Here is a 16,324-nt window from a genome sequence, read left to right as displayed (position 1 = left end):
TTCTTTCCTATCTAATGTTAGAGGGTGAAGCCAGGAGGATAAAGGATAGGATACAGAAGGACCAACAAAGTAGCAAAGACCAGGTACACTGTGCTACACTGGGGACACGGATGTGTTTCCTGGGTATCACATGCCCTACGAATCTATGCAATCTCTTCAATGCTGAAGAGATTAGGTGCAGAACTGAAAGATGAAAGTTGGCAGATTCATGTTTGGCTGCCATGGCAGCCTTGGCCTTCCAACCTTGAGCCTTTAAAGCCAAAAGGAAAATCTAACCCTGTCAGGATGCAGCTAATAAAAACCACTGCTTTAAAACTGAACTTACGGAAAATATGTGATATTTGTCTTTCTGAAACTGGCCTATTTCATATAACAATATAATCTTCATCTTCTATCTGTTTCCTGTAGAGGACACAATTCTGTTTTTATGGATGAATAAAGCCTTGATGTATATATGAATAAATAACAAATGAACAAAGCTGGACATACACTTACATCTCACAATCATTTATATGTTCATGTCCAAAAGGAGGCAAACTTTTTTTATTCAATTAAGAAATTGGTATTAAGATGAGAACGTCATAAACTCATAATACTGAACCAAATATTTCATCCCCACCTACAGAATACTGGAGAGTCACTGGTTTCCATGCTGTATGAAGTGTATTGGCAGCTAAGGTTTCTATTTGCAAAGGATGATGGTCCTGTAGAGCTCATGCATAATAACCTCTAAGACTTAGCAATGTTTCTCAAAAAGGCATCATCCACTGTAAGCTATAAATATTATATTCTATGGTTGAATCAACTTTCTGAAAAATTAAACATACTAGACATCACAGAACTCAAAAGCTATTCTGGAAGGTCTTAAAAACTGCTGTTTTCACGAGCCTCCCCCACAACAGACATAGTAGGTAAATCAAAAACATAACACCAGTTTGTAAGGGGAGACGCTGTTCACAAGGTGATGCAGGAAGTGGTTCAGGATGAAGGGTGAGCATACCACCCCTCAAGTCATGCCTAGTCACTTGCTGATAGAATATGTTTTCATAAGGACAGATCTAAGCAGGGCACCATGCTCTGCAGAGGCAGAGGATGAGGAGCTCAAGCCCATCCTTAGTGACATAGTGAGTTTGATGCCAGTCTGGGCTTTCGAAAATCCCATCTCTAAAACAACATAACAGATCCCAAATGGCACTGGATCCCACACAGTAGTCTGCCAACATTCAGAAGTGGATAGAAATTCCTGAAAAACTAGTTGGTAGTGTTACAGGCATTCTGAGCCTAAAAATAGCGTAACTCTGCTTTCAAGCAAAAGAGAAATCCATTAAAATGACACAAGCAAACAAGTCCTGAGAGAAGAACAGAAAGGGCAAGAGAGTGGTTCATAGGACACTTGATGGCAAAGTGTTTCTCGGTGGAGAGGCCACACAGAGCTGTTTTCTGTCCGAGTACTGACAGCCATCTGCAGCGATGTTTAGATGTCCCATGGTCGGCTAACATGTCCGTTGAAACAGGAGTGCCTCCTGCCACATACATACACACTCACGTGTGCCTCCTACCAGATACATATGCAACCATATATGCCTCTACCACATGCATACACACTCCTGTGTTCCTCTACATATATACCACTAACATGTGCCTTCCACTACATATATACACATTCATGTGTGCTTCCCACCACATACATACATACATACATACATACATACATACTCAGATGTGCCTCCCAGGACAGACACTCACAGGCACGTGTGCCTCCCACTCGGTATTTACCCTTAGAAAACAGAAATGCTATAGGTCTATTGAAGAGAACTACAGTGATATTGGGTGATAGGAGGAAGGCAACAAAAGACTTGCCTTAAAGTGGGGTGTGTGGGAGTGTCACAGGTATACATAAACTATCAGATTATTTATGCCATAGTTTGTTCATTGTTTCAAAGTAAATAAACATTCTCCTCCAAGTTTGCCTGATTGGCAATAATAATAATAATAAATAATAATACCTTCTGAAAACCTCCTGATGCCTGATTCCTTTTACCTTACTGAAGGACCATTTGTTCCCAGGGATAACAGACATCGTTTCTTCATTTAGACCTGCATCTCAAACTTTTTATGAAAATGACCTGGTGTACAACAAAAATCATTTGAATCCTGAGGAAAAAAATTAAAGTGCACTTTAGCACAGAAATGACCTCTCCGATTTTAGTCAGACTCACAGAACTGACCTGTGTAGCCGATCATGGGTTATGAGTCATGGCTATATATTCATGACGACTGAGAGAGACAGCCATAGCTGTGGTTTCATACACACTCAGGACTTCGGTGAGCCATTTGCCTATTAATATTGAGATCAGATTAAATTCTAGGGATGAAAAGGTGCATTTTTCTTTGTAGAAGGCACTGTCTGCTGTCTTCCTAATCCCCAGTCTGCTGTGTTCATGAACGATATCTTAGATTTTTTTCTCCCCAGGAAGTTCTATGTCTAATTAAAGAGAGAGAGAGAGAGAGAGAAAGAGAGAGAGAAAATAAAAACCAGCATCATGTTCCTTTGAAGCTAAGGAGGGTGCAGCTCTGAGCCACTAGGTATCTGGAATCCTCCCAAGAAGGATTTCCAGGGAAGTTGAGACTGGAAGAACAGAGCCATTGGTGCAGTTCCAGGAACTGCCAGGAATGGGATATGGCACCTGTGGTGGCCCGTCCGACTTGCTGGCACATTGGCGAGGGTGGCGAGTGATGGCAGCAGAGAAGAACAAAAGGAACTCCCATTGCTTCAGCTCAGCATTTCCTGTGCTGGTACATGCAGTCCCATATATACATAAATTATATATAATACAGTACACAGAAGCATCCTGCATGACCATATCTGTAGAGCCGATTACCAGTCAGTTATACCTTCAGGTTAATGTTTATCAATTACAAAATTTGGGATAAATTAGATCAATGACTTCCTCATTGAAATGTGTTGTGAAAAGAATATTTATTCGTGTTTTCCAAACCCTAGAGCAATGCCTTTGGGTACAGACCATGTGCTAATCACCCCAAGGTGGGCTTGGCATTTTTGACTTGGCTGTACTCACACAAGAGTCAAACCCTTACTCCCCTTATTACACAACACTGCTGGGAAACTAATTTACTTCCTATCTAGTGAAATCATAAAATATATTAGAGCCTATAAAAATAGTTCCTCCTCAGCCTGCCTGACCAGGTTTTCTGTTTCCAGCAAAGATTATAGAGTCCTTTGAAAATGAGGAGAAAAACAAATTAGGTTTTAAAGGAACTAGTGAATCGGTACAAGAGAATTGGACCAAGTGAACATCACACACACACACACACACACACACACACACACACACACACAATCGTCTCCCTCCCCTGCCAATCAAACCCAGCATCAGAAGATACAGTATCATATCCCTTGAAAGCTTAGACCTGGAAAGCACTCCACACTTCATCAGCAGAAAAGAAGTTATAGGAAGTTCCTGGAAGATTAAAAAGACAAAAAAAGTTTCATAATGTAGGGAAATTCCCAGCCTGGAAAGAGGCACCAAAGAAAACGGAGGAGATCAATACTGAGCCCCCAAGTCCCCAAAATGACTCAATTGTGTCAGAAAACCCTCAACCTGGAAAATGATACGAGAGCCAAATAAAGCAGAAATTAAATGCTTAGTCCCCAAAGCCTCACATTCAGAAAGAATTTTTTAAAAGTTCAGAACATCACCTAATTTTAAAAAGTGATGAAAAAACAAAACTCATTTTTCTGGGTAAAGTGGCGACCCAGAGCCGTTCGCTGCTGGGATGCTGAACAAGAGCAAAGGCGGTGCCTGTCCCCTTCACTGCCTTGGCTGTTCAGATGAGGAAGCTGTGCCTATGGACAGCAGGACTGCTGAACTGCACCTCAGCTGCGCTTTCTGGCAGATAAGGACAAAAGTACAAAAGGGGAAGTTTGCTTTGCCTATTAGGGAAATAGAGTTCTTCAGGCATCTTGTCAACTCAGGCATCCACGTCACGTGACTTAAAGCAAAATGTGACAGGTGACACACTTTTCCACCCACAGGCCACAGATCCTTTACATTGTGGCGTTTCAGTAAGGAAGCTGGTCCATCCGACCATGTAAGAAGCACTAACTATACTAATCACAAGCAGTCAATGTAGTCTTTCGTAGAGAAGTACGAATCTACAGCCAGGGGATGAAAAAGATCAACTTAACAGTAACAATAGAAATGCAAAACAATGACTCTAAAAATAAGCACAGGACCCGGAAGGAAACCGCTCACAGTAAAGAGCTGCTGTCCTCAGAGCCTGGACTCTAAGCTTCAGCTGCTATCCTCAGACCACCAGTGGTCACTGCAATGGGGGAGGGAGCACAAGGGTGGAGTGCTTCCCTGGCCTGTGTGAGCCCTGAGTTTAATCCCTGTTCTCAAAACCTAGGACACCAAAGAACAGATTACTCTAATAAAAGAGAAATCAAGGGAAGGGAGATTCTTTATAGGTGAATGAGTATTGAATTCTGAAAATTCGGGCTGGAGAGATGGCTCAGTGGTTAAGAGCACTGACTGCTCTTCCAGAGGTCTTGAGTTCAATTCCCAGCAACCACATGGTGGCTCACAACCATCTGTAATGGGATTTGATACCTTCTTCTGGTGTGTCTGAAGACAGTGTACTCACATACATAAAATAAATAAATCTTAAAGGCATGTGCCAACCCTGCCAGGGTTTATTAAAAAAAAAAAAAGAATTCTGAAAATTCATGAAATTCCTAAGTATAAATTCAACCAAATTACTGACTTTCACAAATGAGGTTCATGAGATTTTCAAGAATGCAAAACAAATGCATATAATAAACAAACAAACAAACAAAAAACTCAAACAACTAACTCCTGAAAGATGTAAGGCAGAGAGAAGGAAGGGTTCTGAGGTCTCTTGTATGTGATGAACTAGGCCCACTGCCCTGCCTGGAAGCAACAGCTAATAGCAGGTTGCACCTCAGAAAAACTTCACTTTTTGCACTGAAAGACCCAAGGTACAAGTGTTCCTTTTAAATGTCCCTTAAGAGAGGGTCAGAATCAAAGAAGGAGTTGGCCACAAAGAGCTCTAGATCTATTTTGTATTGTGCTAGAAGTTCAGTCTAAGGTATTAATTACTTCCACATCTGTGAGCACATCCTAACTATAACAATTTAAAAAGAAGAAACAGTGATTTGGCCTCATGGTTTCAGCCCATCATAAGGAAAAACACTGTGGAATAGTTCAGCTCTTGGTGGTAGGAACATACAGAGAGCCTGTTTGCCTCTTGGCAAACCAGGAAGGGTGGGAATACTCTTCAAAGACCTGGCCCTTTGACCTATTTCCACCAGCCAGCCCCTTGCCTCCTAAAGGTCCCTCAGACTCCCAACAGAGTACCACTAGGTGGAGAACAAGCAGCCAAACAGGAGCTATGGGTGGCATTTTCCATACAGGATTCAGGATGAGCCCATAGATCCATTCTACTTCAGTTTGCTGGAGTAGAGCCCAACCTTTGTCTGAAGTAGCTGGAAACGGATTTGGTAAAGAAAGCAGGTAGGCAAAAATTTAAAGACTACTGTAATATGATCCCAGAAACAACAGAAAAGCAACCCAGGGAACTGAATCTATCAGTTTTTTCACTGGCAGATTTTTCATTGGCAGACATCTTTGCCAGGAAATCCACAGCAGAAGTCCTGGCTTCAGGGTGCAGGAGACATCCTTACTCTACAACTGGGTAAGAAAACAATCCTTCCATCCTGAAAGACATAGACTTCAACGAAGCTGAAAGTTCAAATGTCATAGAATTCGCAGTGCACAGTAAGGTATATCACCATAATAGATGACAGAAGATTCTAGAACTCTTGTTCTTCAACACATAAGCTACAAATCATATGTGACTGTTTTGATTTAGCTCAATTAAGATTAAACAACATTTCAGATTCAGTTAAACTGCCTTTTGCAAATGTGATGGAGGCTGTCACATCAGACAGAATAGAAATAGACCTTCGCTATCATTCTAGAAAGTTCTGAAAGACAGTGTTATTCCAGTGTAATATTATCACAGCTGTGTACGTTAAATAGGCATATGCAAGCTCCCTGGCAACTACTCTTTATGATAAATATATCTAAGAAAGAAGATACAACCTGAAGTGACTCTAACTAGAGACTTTACCCATGATTGCTACCTGTGGTGACCACCATGGCTCACATATTTTGATGATTTAGTCACCAGGGAGTGGTACTTTTTGAGAACAATCAAAAGGATTAGGAGGCAGGGTCTTGTTGGAGGAAGTGTACTTGTTGGAGGAGGTGTGGCCTTATTGGAGGAGGTGTGTGGCTGGGGAGTGGTCTTTGAGAATTCACCACACCAGGCCTTGCATAACTCTCCTCCTTACCCACCTTCAGCCTGCAGATCAGAATGTAGTCTTCAGCTACTTCTCCTGGGCCATGTACTCCACCATGTTCCCACCATGATGATAATGGACTAAACCTCTGAACCTGTGAGCCAGCCCCACTTAAATGCTTTTCTTTATAAGAGTTGCCTTGGTCATGGTGTCTCTTCACAGAAAGAGTAACCCTAAGACACTCTCTACCATCCTTGGTGTCCTTAAGTAATGTCAAGACTGATACTGCAAAGGAACACACAAGATCCCTAAATCAGATGCATTAACTGAATTGCCCTCTAGCAGAATATTAAATCTCCATACTATGGCAGAGTACCAAATTTCTTTTTTTTCTATGTACTTATCAACTCAAAGTCTCATGAATCTTCTCTGAATAGCACCTGGTAAGGGATCATACACACAGAATCCATTCAGTAATTATTTGCTGGGATTGTGCACTCAGAATGCATCTGATAAATATCTGTTGTACCAAGACACACTGTCATGCAACTTTGAAATGGTGACATGAGAGAAGGAAGAGTACACTGGTAGAACCATTAATCAAGGAAGAGTACACTGGAAGAATCATTAGTCAAGGAAGAATACTCTGAAAGAACTATTACTCAAGGAAGGGTACATTGGAAGAACTATTAGTCAAGAAAGGGTACAATGGAAGAACTATTAGTCAAGCTGACGTAGAAATGGAAGAGTAGGGTGACTAATGGTACCAGCAGGGGCACTGCGGCCACAGAACAACTATGGTCAAGGTGGAACGCCAATTGGCCATTTCTCACAAGAACTGCAACACTTCCCTCTGTTTTTTAATGGCTCATTTGATTGGTTCTCACGTCTTCCAGTTTTTATCATATTGGAATTTCTAAACCTAAAGGTTCTCAATTCATTTCTCTACCACCATTTAAAACAACCCACTTGGTCTTGCTTACAAGCCTTGGGTATTTCCCTAGAGCCTCTGTACCTTGAAAAAAATTTCCTGAACCTCCCAACCCTAAAGGTTCACTACACTATCAAAGAAGTTACTCTCTAACTTCAACATAGAAGGGAGTAAACCTGCTCTGAAGGAAAAGCAGCCGTAAAGACAACTGATCACTCAGGCTCCAGAGTGTAGGATGCTGCAGAACTGTTGGCTCTAGCTCCCTCTTGAGAGTTAACATGGACCAGCCTTATCTGTGGTGTTTTCCCATCTCTGCTACACCCTCCCACCCTGACATCGAAGCAAACGCTTTCTGAGAACAAAACATTTGTTACATACAGGAGATTCGCTGACTCCGAAGACATCTCTGACATCCCTGATGGGTTGCTTATTCTTCTTCCTCAGAGTCTGGGTATATGTGTTGTATCTCTTTTTCACTGCAGCTGCTTGTGTCCGAGTCAACGTAGACAGGAGTGCTTTACCATCTTCCTCTTCATTACCAGAGATGAGAGTTGACAATCCTACATCTTGTAACCACTCTGCTTCAAGTTCTCCTTCTGGGAAACAACATAAGCAAGGCAGGTTAGGGCCTTTTCTAGAGGAATGATGATACACATTGCTACAGCTCTGTGTATCAGATAGTCGGATGTAGCAATAAACTATGTAAAGTTATCTTTCTATTGTAGCTTTGAGACAAGGTCTTGAACTAACTCATGGTCTTCCTGCCTCTATCTCCAAAGGCTGGGATTGTTCCACTTGCCACCACAGCCAGCTAAGATTGTCTCCATTCTGCATGAATTATGAAAGAATGAACAAAAAGCTTATGCTCTGTTTTTTACATAAGCAAAATCATAAAAGGGCTGCCTAGGAGAGCGAGGTAATGTGGCGACTATGAATGGCAGTTTTCCCATCAGAGGACTGAAGACAAGCCAGGTTGGAACTACCAATTTCAAAAGAAGATAAAATATTGGATGTTTTGATTAAAATCCTAATGGAGAAGGCATGGGTTGGTAGGACACAAACAGTTTTCTCACTCACTCAAATACAGCTTCATATCCACCCCTTAGTAGCTGACGGACGGTGGTAAAGGTTGTCTCCAGTCCTCAGTTTCCCTTCAGCAAATGATCACCACACATTCCCATTCCCTTATGTTATTCTAGCACCCATAATGAATCTGGGCTTAACTTTCTCCTATCAGAAGTGGTGCTTGGTCACCCTGACGGAATTTCAGCTTTCTGTGTCTTCCCACTGCCTATTACATCTTCTCTCCTGTTTACCATGTTGTGCGGGCAACCTCATAGACTCTTCTCATGGACTGTACAGAGCTCCTGCTGCTGAGCCCACCTCTGTCATACACTCACCTCATCAAGTAGAGAACTGCTTGCTTTAAACTCACTAGTTTGAATCCTGGGATCCAGTTAAGGCCTTGGTCCACACATACCATAATCCCTGTCTAGATCCCTATCTCCTGCTTGAGTATAAGGGTCCTGGATAGCCTCTCCTCTTCCCTTTGATCCTGGAAGATAATTGACCTTTTCTCTCTGGGATCTACAGTTAATACACTGCTTCTGTTAATCTCCTGGCCAATGAAATGGACATAAGTCAGCCCGGAGCACAAGAGAAACACAGATTCTTGTCTTTTGTTGTAGGCACTTGGCCATCATGCCACCCATCAAGATGAAGAAGTGTCCTGTGAAAGGCGCACCAAAAACATCCACTCCCACCTCCCCTGGAGCTCCATCAGGGAAGGGCCACAGTGCATAGCCACCATCCTGAGAGAGATCACCTTACCAAAGACTACAGCTCAATAGGGATAGCAATAAAAAGAATACAGAGCCACAAGGATACTTTCTGAAAGACAGTTTATGAACTTGGCAAGGAATCTGGAATAGAAGAGTCGAGAGACGGTCACCTTCCTGAAACGCTGAACATGGCAATCTGTCCATTTTTCAGAAAGCAATTCAAGCCCCAAGGTTCATCTGTGAACATTAATTACTAGTGTAAACAAAAGGGATGAAAGCGTCCATTGCATACACATCACTGGGGACTACGCCAAGAAGGCTTATCAGGAGAGGGGGCTGCTTGAGGAGTAGACTCAACTGATGTGTAAACGTGTCTCAAAGTCCCAGCCTAAGAGTCGTGAACGCTGCTTGCACTATTGCATCATCCGTATATTATAAACAGTGAATGTGCCCTCTGAGTCCCATCCCCTAACTTGGCAAACATCTTATCTACGACCGTGCTTTTATTTGCTTGCTCTGTAAACTGTCCCTTTAACAGAAATGAAAGGTGAGCTGATGATGTTAGCTTCGATGTGAAGCAATGACACACGGGCTACAGTGAGCTTCAAACCTGGAGGACTTGGAAGGGCAAAGCATAAGCCTTGGGCAAGACTGTCGTGTCTCCAGTTGAAGTTAGAAATACAAATGAATATTAATGTTTTAAAAGCTGGATTGTGTTCTTCTCCACTTATGTGAGGAGTAATGAAAGAATGGCAGTTGTTGGGGGGGTGGGGCAACAAAGTTTACATAAATCTGGGGTAATGACGGTCTACAAACTCAGATCTTTCCCTGAGGCAAAACATAGCTAGAATGTTTTCCTAGGTGAGAAGTATCCACGGCAGATGCAAACGTAGTTCGTGTTGGCTGAATTATGAAGCATGCATTCTGTCTCCCAGCTGTCATGTGGATCAATCCAGAACACTCCATTGATTTGTGGCTCCACATACCGAACGGCCTACTCTGTGTCAACTAGACTCTATCAATCATGTTCTATTCAATCCATTAAAGCCTGTTATGGTTTGTATGTGCTCAGCTCAGGGAGTGGCACTATTAGAAAGTGTGTCCCTGTTGGAGTAGGTATGTCACTGTGGGTGTGGGCTTTAAGACCCTCATCCTAAGTCCCTGGAAGCCTGTATTCTGCTAGCAGCCTTCATATGAAGATGTATAACTCTCAGCTCCTCTTGCACCATGCCTGCCTGGATGCTGCCATGTTCCCATAATAGACTGAATCTCTGAACCTGTAAGCCAGCCCCAATTAAATGTTGTCCTTATAAGAATTGCCTTGGTCATGGTGTCTGTTCACAACAGTAAAACACTAACTAAGACAAAGTCCAAGTTCATAGTCCTCAGCCCCCATCCTAGTTCTCTTTCAGTATGCAAAGCCCTCCACCAACTAATGAGGCAACCCGAGAGATCATCTCCAGCACACCATCAAGAATTGTTGCTATCGTTTCCCTATTACGTTTTGTTCCAACCTCTCTCTTCATTTTGTTCCATGTGGTTTTATTGGTGTAAAGTAACACTCTGTATCCATGCCAGCCTGGAACAAGCCATCCTCCTGTCTCAGCCTTTTGAGCATTGTATTGCAGGTGTGCACTACCAATGCTTTCTCCTGAGCCCCTCTTATCTTCTATCCTACTATGGCCTTTGCCAAAGCCACCGTCACCTCTCGCCTAGATGTCCATAACAGACTTCCGACAGTTCTTCCCACAGCTACTCTCCAGTCCCTTCCAAACCACTTTCTACAGCATCACTAAATCAATTCTTGTAAATGTACATGAGGACACCTCCTCCCTCTAGCCTCGCTGTGTTCTGTAAGACGTATTGATACGATAGATATTCCTTTAACCTGTACTGCAGCAACATCAGGCTACTGTGGTGATCTCAGAAGCTCTGTGTTGCATTTGGAGAAGACAGTTTCCTTTGGCTCTGTCTGGTTGGCCATCTTTTAGACCTCAGCAACTCTTCTCAGCCTTTCTCCTGAAACCAGGAGACAAGGTCATGCCCTAATGCAATCAACCTCAATTCTGCCATTTCTTTTTCTTCCATGTAATCTTCCCTCAAGTAGGTCTCGGTATGATTTCATTAAGCTCCTTTGCTTCTGCTAGACAGACAGAGTTCATGAGAAAAGGAAAGCTTCTGGATTTTACTTGCAACTATAAGGCCTGGTGAAGTGCCTAGCCGAGGAGTCGAGGGAAGGCACACCCACTTGTTGAATTAATTGGTCGATTAATTACATTTCAAAGGAAGAATATAATTACAGATACTATTCTAGCAAGTTATAAAATTAATGACTATAAAAACAATAACTTTCATTGGTTGTGAGCCTAGTCTTTAATGGCTGAGCCATCTCTCCTGCCCAAGACGTTAACTTTAAAAAACAAGCCCGCCTTTCTTGTGCAATATTTCACACTGGAAGTCTGACTTCTCAGTGTATGTGTGTGTTGGAGACACATATTAAAAAGAGAATTAAAACTTTCACGGTAGTTGGTGTGAATTTTACCAAAACGGCATTATGTTATAAACTCTAAATAAAGTATGTGAAATAATTATATATAGGTATCAGGGAAGAATCACGAATAGGCAGGAAATAGAGAATAAAAATCCCAAAATTTCTATTTAGACAATGTATTAGTATACTTTGAATCTACATTGCTTTTCAGCTAAGGTCATTTTCCAAGCCCTCTGATACAAGGTAGATACATACATACTAGAAAATGAATTTAGCATGCTAAGGAGATATGAGGTCAAGATTAAAAACGACTATATTTCTACATATCTGAAGCAAACGGATATGAGAAGCCCGATTAAAGAATAAGAACAGGAGCTGGAGCAATGGCTCAGTGGCTAAGAGCACTTGCCACTCTCCCAGAGGACCTGGGTCCAGTTACCAGCATCTGCATGCCGGTTCACAACCTCCTGTAAACAGCAGTTCCAGAGGGTTCCACAACCTTTTTGCCCTTAAGAGGTACCAGCCACACATGTAGTTCACACACATGCATGGAGGTGAGCACCAAGACACATTAAAGGAAAGAAAATCTCTTTTAAAAAACAAGGATGTGAATTGTCAAGTCATAGCAATGCACACATCACTCTGACATGCCTTGAATGTGTGAAGAGTTCACACAAGGCAGCAATGAAAGGATGGTGTTTTAAATACTGGAAAGATTTCACAGGGTGTACAAAGGGACAGTAAAACTGGACAGCCCAGCATCAGTCATCAGTGTCCTTCTAAGCAGCTAGAATGCACACTCAGCAAAGATTCGGGAAGAGGAACTCTGTCTTAACCAGCAAGGAAGGCCATGAAATGATACAACTCCTTTAGGAGAATCCTGGCAGTTTCTTATAACTAAACACATCTCATAAAAATGCTGGTATCTGAGAGAAATAAACATTGTATGTTCACAAATTATTTCTTCACGATTTCTAAATCCATTAATCAGTGCTAAAACCATAAATTAAAAGAGTCCACAGAGCCATTAGCAGGTCAGGAAAACTCGTTCAGTGGACCACTGAGGAGCTGAACCATCCCCCCAACATCTACTGAAACTTTAGCTCTCCGCACTGTGAGTGCAGCCTTATTAGACAGGAAACGGCATTTACAGATACAAGTAGTGGGTTGAATGTGTTCATTAAAATGTATATCATAAAGATGCTCAATTCCAATTTACTTGTTATATATTTCAATAAAGATAAAAATTAGAAATGAAAGAAAAGACAGCTTCAAAATAAAGGCTGAGTTGCAAGCTGAGGTGCAGCTCAGAGCCAGAGCACCAGAGCATCATGGACAAGTCCCTCGGCTCCATCCCAAGCATGGCAAAGCAAAACCCAAAACAGACACCTAGCCAAACCAAATTACAGTGAGCCATCCTGGAATAGAGCGAGCCCTTTGTTTGTTACCACTGGCACCTTTGAAAAAGAGAAAGACACAGATAGCAACACCTGGAGCAGTCTGGAGACAGAGAATGGTAGAGTATGTGGCCAAGGCAGATCAATGGCTGCCAGCTTCAATACAGCCCTGGAAAGGAGCAGGATTCTCCTGACAGCTCCAGAGAGCACGGCCCTGCTGGCTTCCAATTTCTACCTTCCAGAACTGAAGAACACATGTATGTGGCTAAAAACCACCCAATGGTGCTACCTTGCTAATGCACCCCTAAAAACAGATGACAACTGCCACAGACTGAATAGCACAGGATCTACTGACTCCCTATCTGAATTTCATAACCACTGCACACAGCGACATGACCTATGACACACAGACATGACAACTGTGGCTGCCTCTGGCTCTAGAAAGTATCTCTCTGGGAGGCGTGAGGCAGACGAGGATGTGTAACAGGAAATCTCCCAGCTTAAATGAAATTCTTTCTCTGCCTTTCCCCCGTCTCTCTTCCCCTTCCTCTCCCTCCCCCCTCTCTCTCTGAGTGTGAGTGTGTGTGTGTGTGTGTGTCTGTCTGTCTGTCTCTGAGAGACAAGGCTGAGAACTATACAGCCCAGGTTGGCCTCCAACTAGTGATCCTTCTGCCTCAGCCTCCCGAGTGCTGGGGTTTTAGACATGTTACCACTACCCTTGGTGAAATGACATCTTGCTCCATGCAGGGTGAGAGAAGGCCATGCTTTGCCTTTGCCTTTGCCAAAGCCACTGAAATGTGCGCTTAAAATCCTTACAAATACTTTCAAAGTAATACCTGCAAGTACATATTGACTCTAGTTAATAAGTCTGCATTTTGCAGGAGTTACAGGCTAGCAGAAGGTATTTCCCACGTCTCATGGGCTTGAACATACAACTATATGTGCAATGGGAGTGTGTAAGGGAAGTAATTATAAGGAGAGAACACCAGCAAAGCCTGAGGCCTCAGATTAGAACTGGAAGATACTGGGCTGCTAGCAGGAAATGCAGGGATATGGGACAGGAGGCACTACCCTTCAAATGTCTGTCTGGACAAAAGCAAAAGGGAAGGAAGGATACAGCAGCCCAGAGCACATAGTTCATTGCTGGAGGACCACTTCCTGGACTGGATGCTCACGAAGTATGAACAAGGGCTGATTTGTACGGTGTGGGATTCTAACTGAATACATAGAAACTATCTTCCCTCTGTGCTGGAAAAGGCTAAAAAGAGAATAAAGGGTGTGAAGGCTTCTGTCTCAAGGATAACTTCTGATCCATTCTTGGATGCCTTACGCATCTTCATAAGTGAAGGCAAGGGCTGGGCTGGGCTTTAAGCACATGGCCCTGACCTCCAAGGGCTAGGAACTATTATACCCCTCTCTGTTTATTTCTGTCTGTTGGCTTGCTTTTGGTTTTGTCTCGAAAGGCCCTCAATGTTCAATATGATTTTTATTTTGTGGGATACCAGGCACTCCAATATATTAACGTCAATGAATGTTTCAAAGTAGTTTTTCCCTCTAAAATCGTTAAGGCAAATCTCCGTCCCCATCCTGCCTTCCCCTCCTCCCCACCCCCTTTCTTTCTCTCCTCTAAATGTCAAGTACACAGATATAAATGTCAGGAGCATCAGCATGCCTGGTCTGTTTGAAGAAAAAAGAATCCAACCCAAGGGAACACTAACCCCAAGCAGGGACACCTAAGGACTCTTGCCTGGATGTTTTTGAGGCCTGCCCTCCCCTCAGCTCTGGCAGCTACCTCCACCTCGACTGATCACTGGACTGGTAGGCTGACTTCTGCTCTGACAGGATGAGGGAAACCCACAGGTCCAGCCCCACCCCTTACCATCCACAGGCTTGACCTCAGAGGTGGCTGTGGGCGGTTGCTCCTCCTGCACCCCCATGCTGCTTTCTTTGATACTCTCAATTTCCCGCCAGAACTCATCCACCGATGTGCTGCTGTCTACGGAGGCTTGAGAGTTGGAGCGGCTAAAGGCGGGAGGATGCAGGGATTCATTCGAGAGCATCCTGTTGATTCTTCGGCAGCGTGGAATGGACTTTCTGAGGAAAGAGCGACATTTGAATGAAACTGGGTGCCGGTGTAAAGTCACACATTCGCGCACGCACACATGTGCACACACTTACTCGCTCACAGGCACACTAGCACGCACACATACTCACACATGCACATGTGTGTGTACACACACACACACCCACACACCTCAGTTGAAAGTCAACAGAGGGCAGTTACTGCCATAGGTTGAGACTTGCCAGAATGATCACCATTCAGTGGGGACTCCACCCCCACCATATTATCATAATGAGTCTGTATAGTGATATGAACATTAACAAGATTTCAAAATTAACATTTAAAAATAATTTTCATACATAAAATGGGAAGTTACATTTGTGAGAAATATGCCCAGCTAAATAAAACCTGTTTCAGTAAAGTGCCTTCCTTCCATGACAGAGGAGGTGAAACTACAGTCCTTCAAAAAAAAAAAATAGCTTTTAAAAGATCTACTACCATATAATCCAGCAATCCCACTTCTGGAAAATACCTAAAAAACAAAAAAACCTGAAACTGGGTACTCGAAGAGGTCTCTGTAGAGTCGTGTTTATAGCATGTGGCCATTAGTGAGCAAATGGATAGAATGTGTTAGTATGTAGAATGGTACTATACAGAGGTTGTGGCTCAACGGTGAAGCGTTTACCTAGCACGCGTGAGGTTCTGGATCCAATGCCCGGCTGTGGAGAGCGTAACAGGAAGGGCATTTTGAAACATGCTTCGATGTGGATTGAACCTCAGGGCATCGTGTTTAAGTGAAGTCAGTAGTCACAAAGGGACACGAAGGAGAACGTGTGAGTTCATTTTTGTGAGGACTGAGTGTAGTCAAATTCGGAGTGGCAGCTGGGGAGTGAGTAGAGTTTACTGAGACAGAGTTTCCGTTTTGAAATGTGCAGAGAGATCCGTGATAGTGAAGCCTGCCTATCAGGACTGTATTTAACGACGCTGGGCTATATTATTAATGCTTAAGATGATAAGTGGTATAGCTATGTTTTAAGTTGAAAGACAAAAAAAATTATAATTTTTAAAAATTAGCTGAGAAGTTTAAGAAATAGTAAACAAAAATAATGTGTAACTGTAAATGGGAAACCTCTGTTAGGACAAGAAGTGGGCAAAGAGCCAGAGCAGAGACCATTGTTGGCAAAAAAAAAAAAGGGGGGGAGGAAAGCACACCAACATTAAGTGTGAGTCCAGTGGCTGAGTAGGGCAGTGTGGCCCCTCCCACTAAGTGTGGTCCAATGGCTGAACAGGGTAGTGTGGCTCCTCCCACTAAG

The 16,324-nt window shown here is 42.9% G+C and overlaps 1 protein-coding gene across 2 annotated transcripts in view; it reads right to left on the bottom strand.

Moving 5' to 3' along the window:
* Positions 1 to 16,324, bottom strand: part of Arhgap28 (Rho GTPase activating protein 28) — a 153,768-nt gene that overhangs the window by 43,536 nt on the left and 93,908 nt on the right. For both annotated transcript variants that reach the window (XM_028762210.1, XM_028762211.1), the window contains exons 2-3: positions 14,829 to 15,043; positions 7,659 to 7,876 (exon numbers count right to left, since the gene is read on the bottom strand). In XM_028762210.1, coding sequence (XP_028618043.1) covers positions 7,659 to 7,876; positions 14,829 to 15,043 — 433 coding nt within the window. The remainder of the gene's footprint in view (positions 1 to 7,658; positions 7,877 to 14,828; positions 15,044 to 16,324) is intronic.

The sequence above is a fragment of the Grammomys surdaster genome, unplaced genomic scaffold (assembly GCF_004785775.1).
Source record: "Grammomys surdaster isolate TR1022 unplaced genomic scaffold, NIH_TR_1.0 132, whole genome shotgun sequence".
Classification (NCBI taxonomy): domain Eukaryota; kingdom Metazoa; phylum Chordata; class Mammalia; order Rodentia; family Muridae; genus Grammomys; species Grammomys surdaster.
The sequence above is the reverse complement of the archived record's forward strand: the minus strand, read 5'-3'. Positions and strand labels throughout refer to the sequence as shown.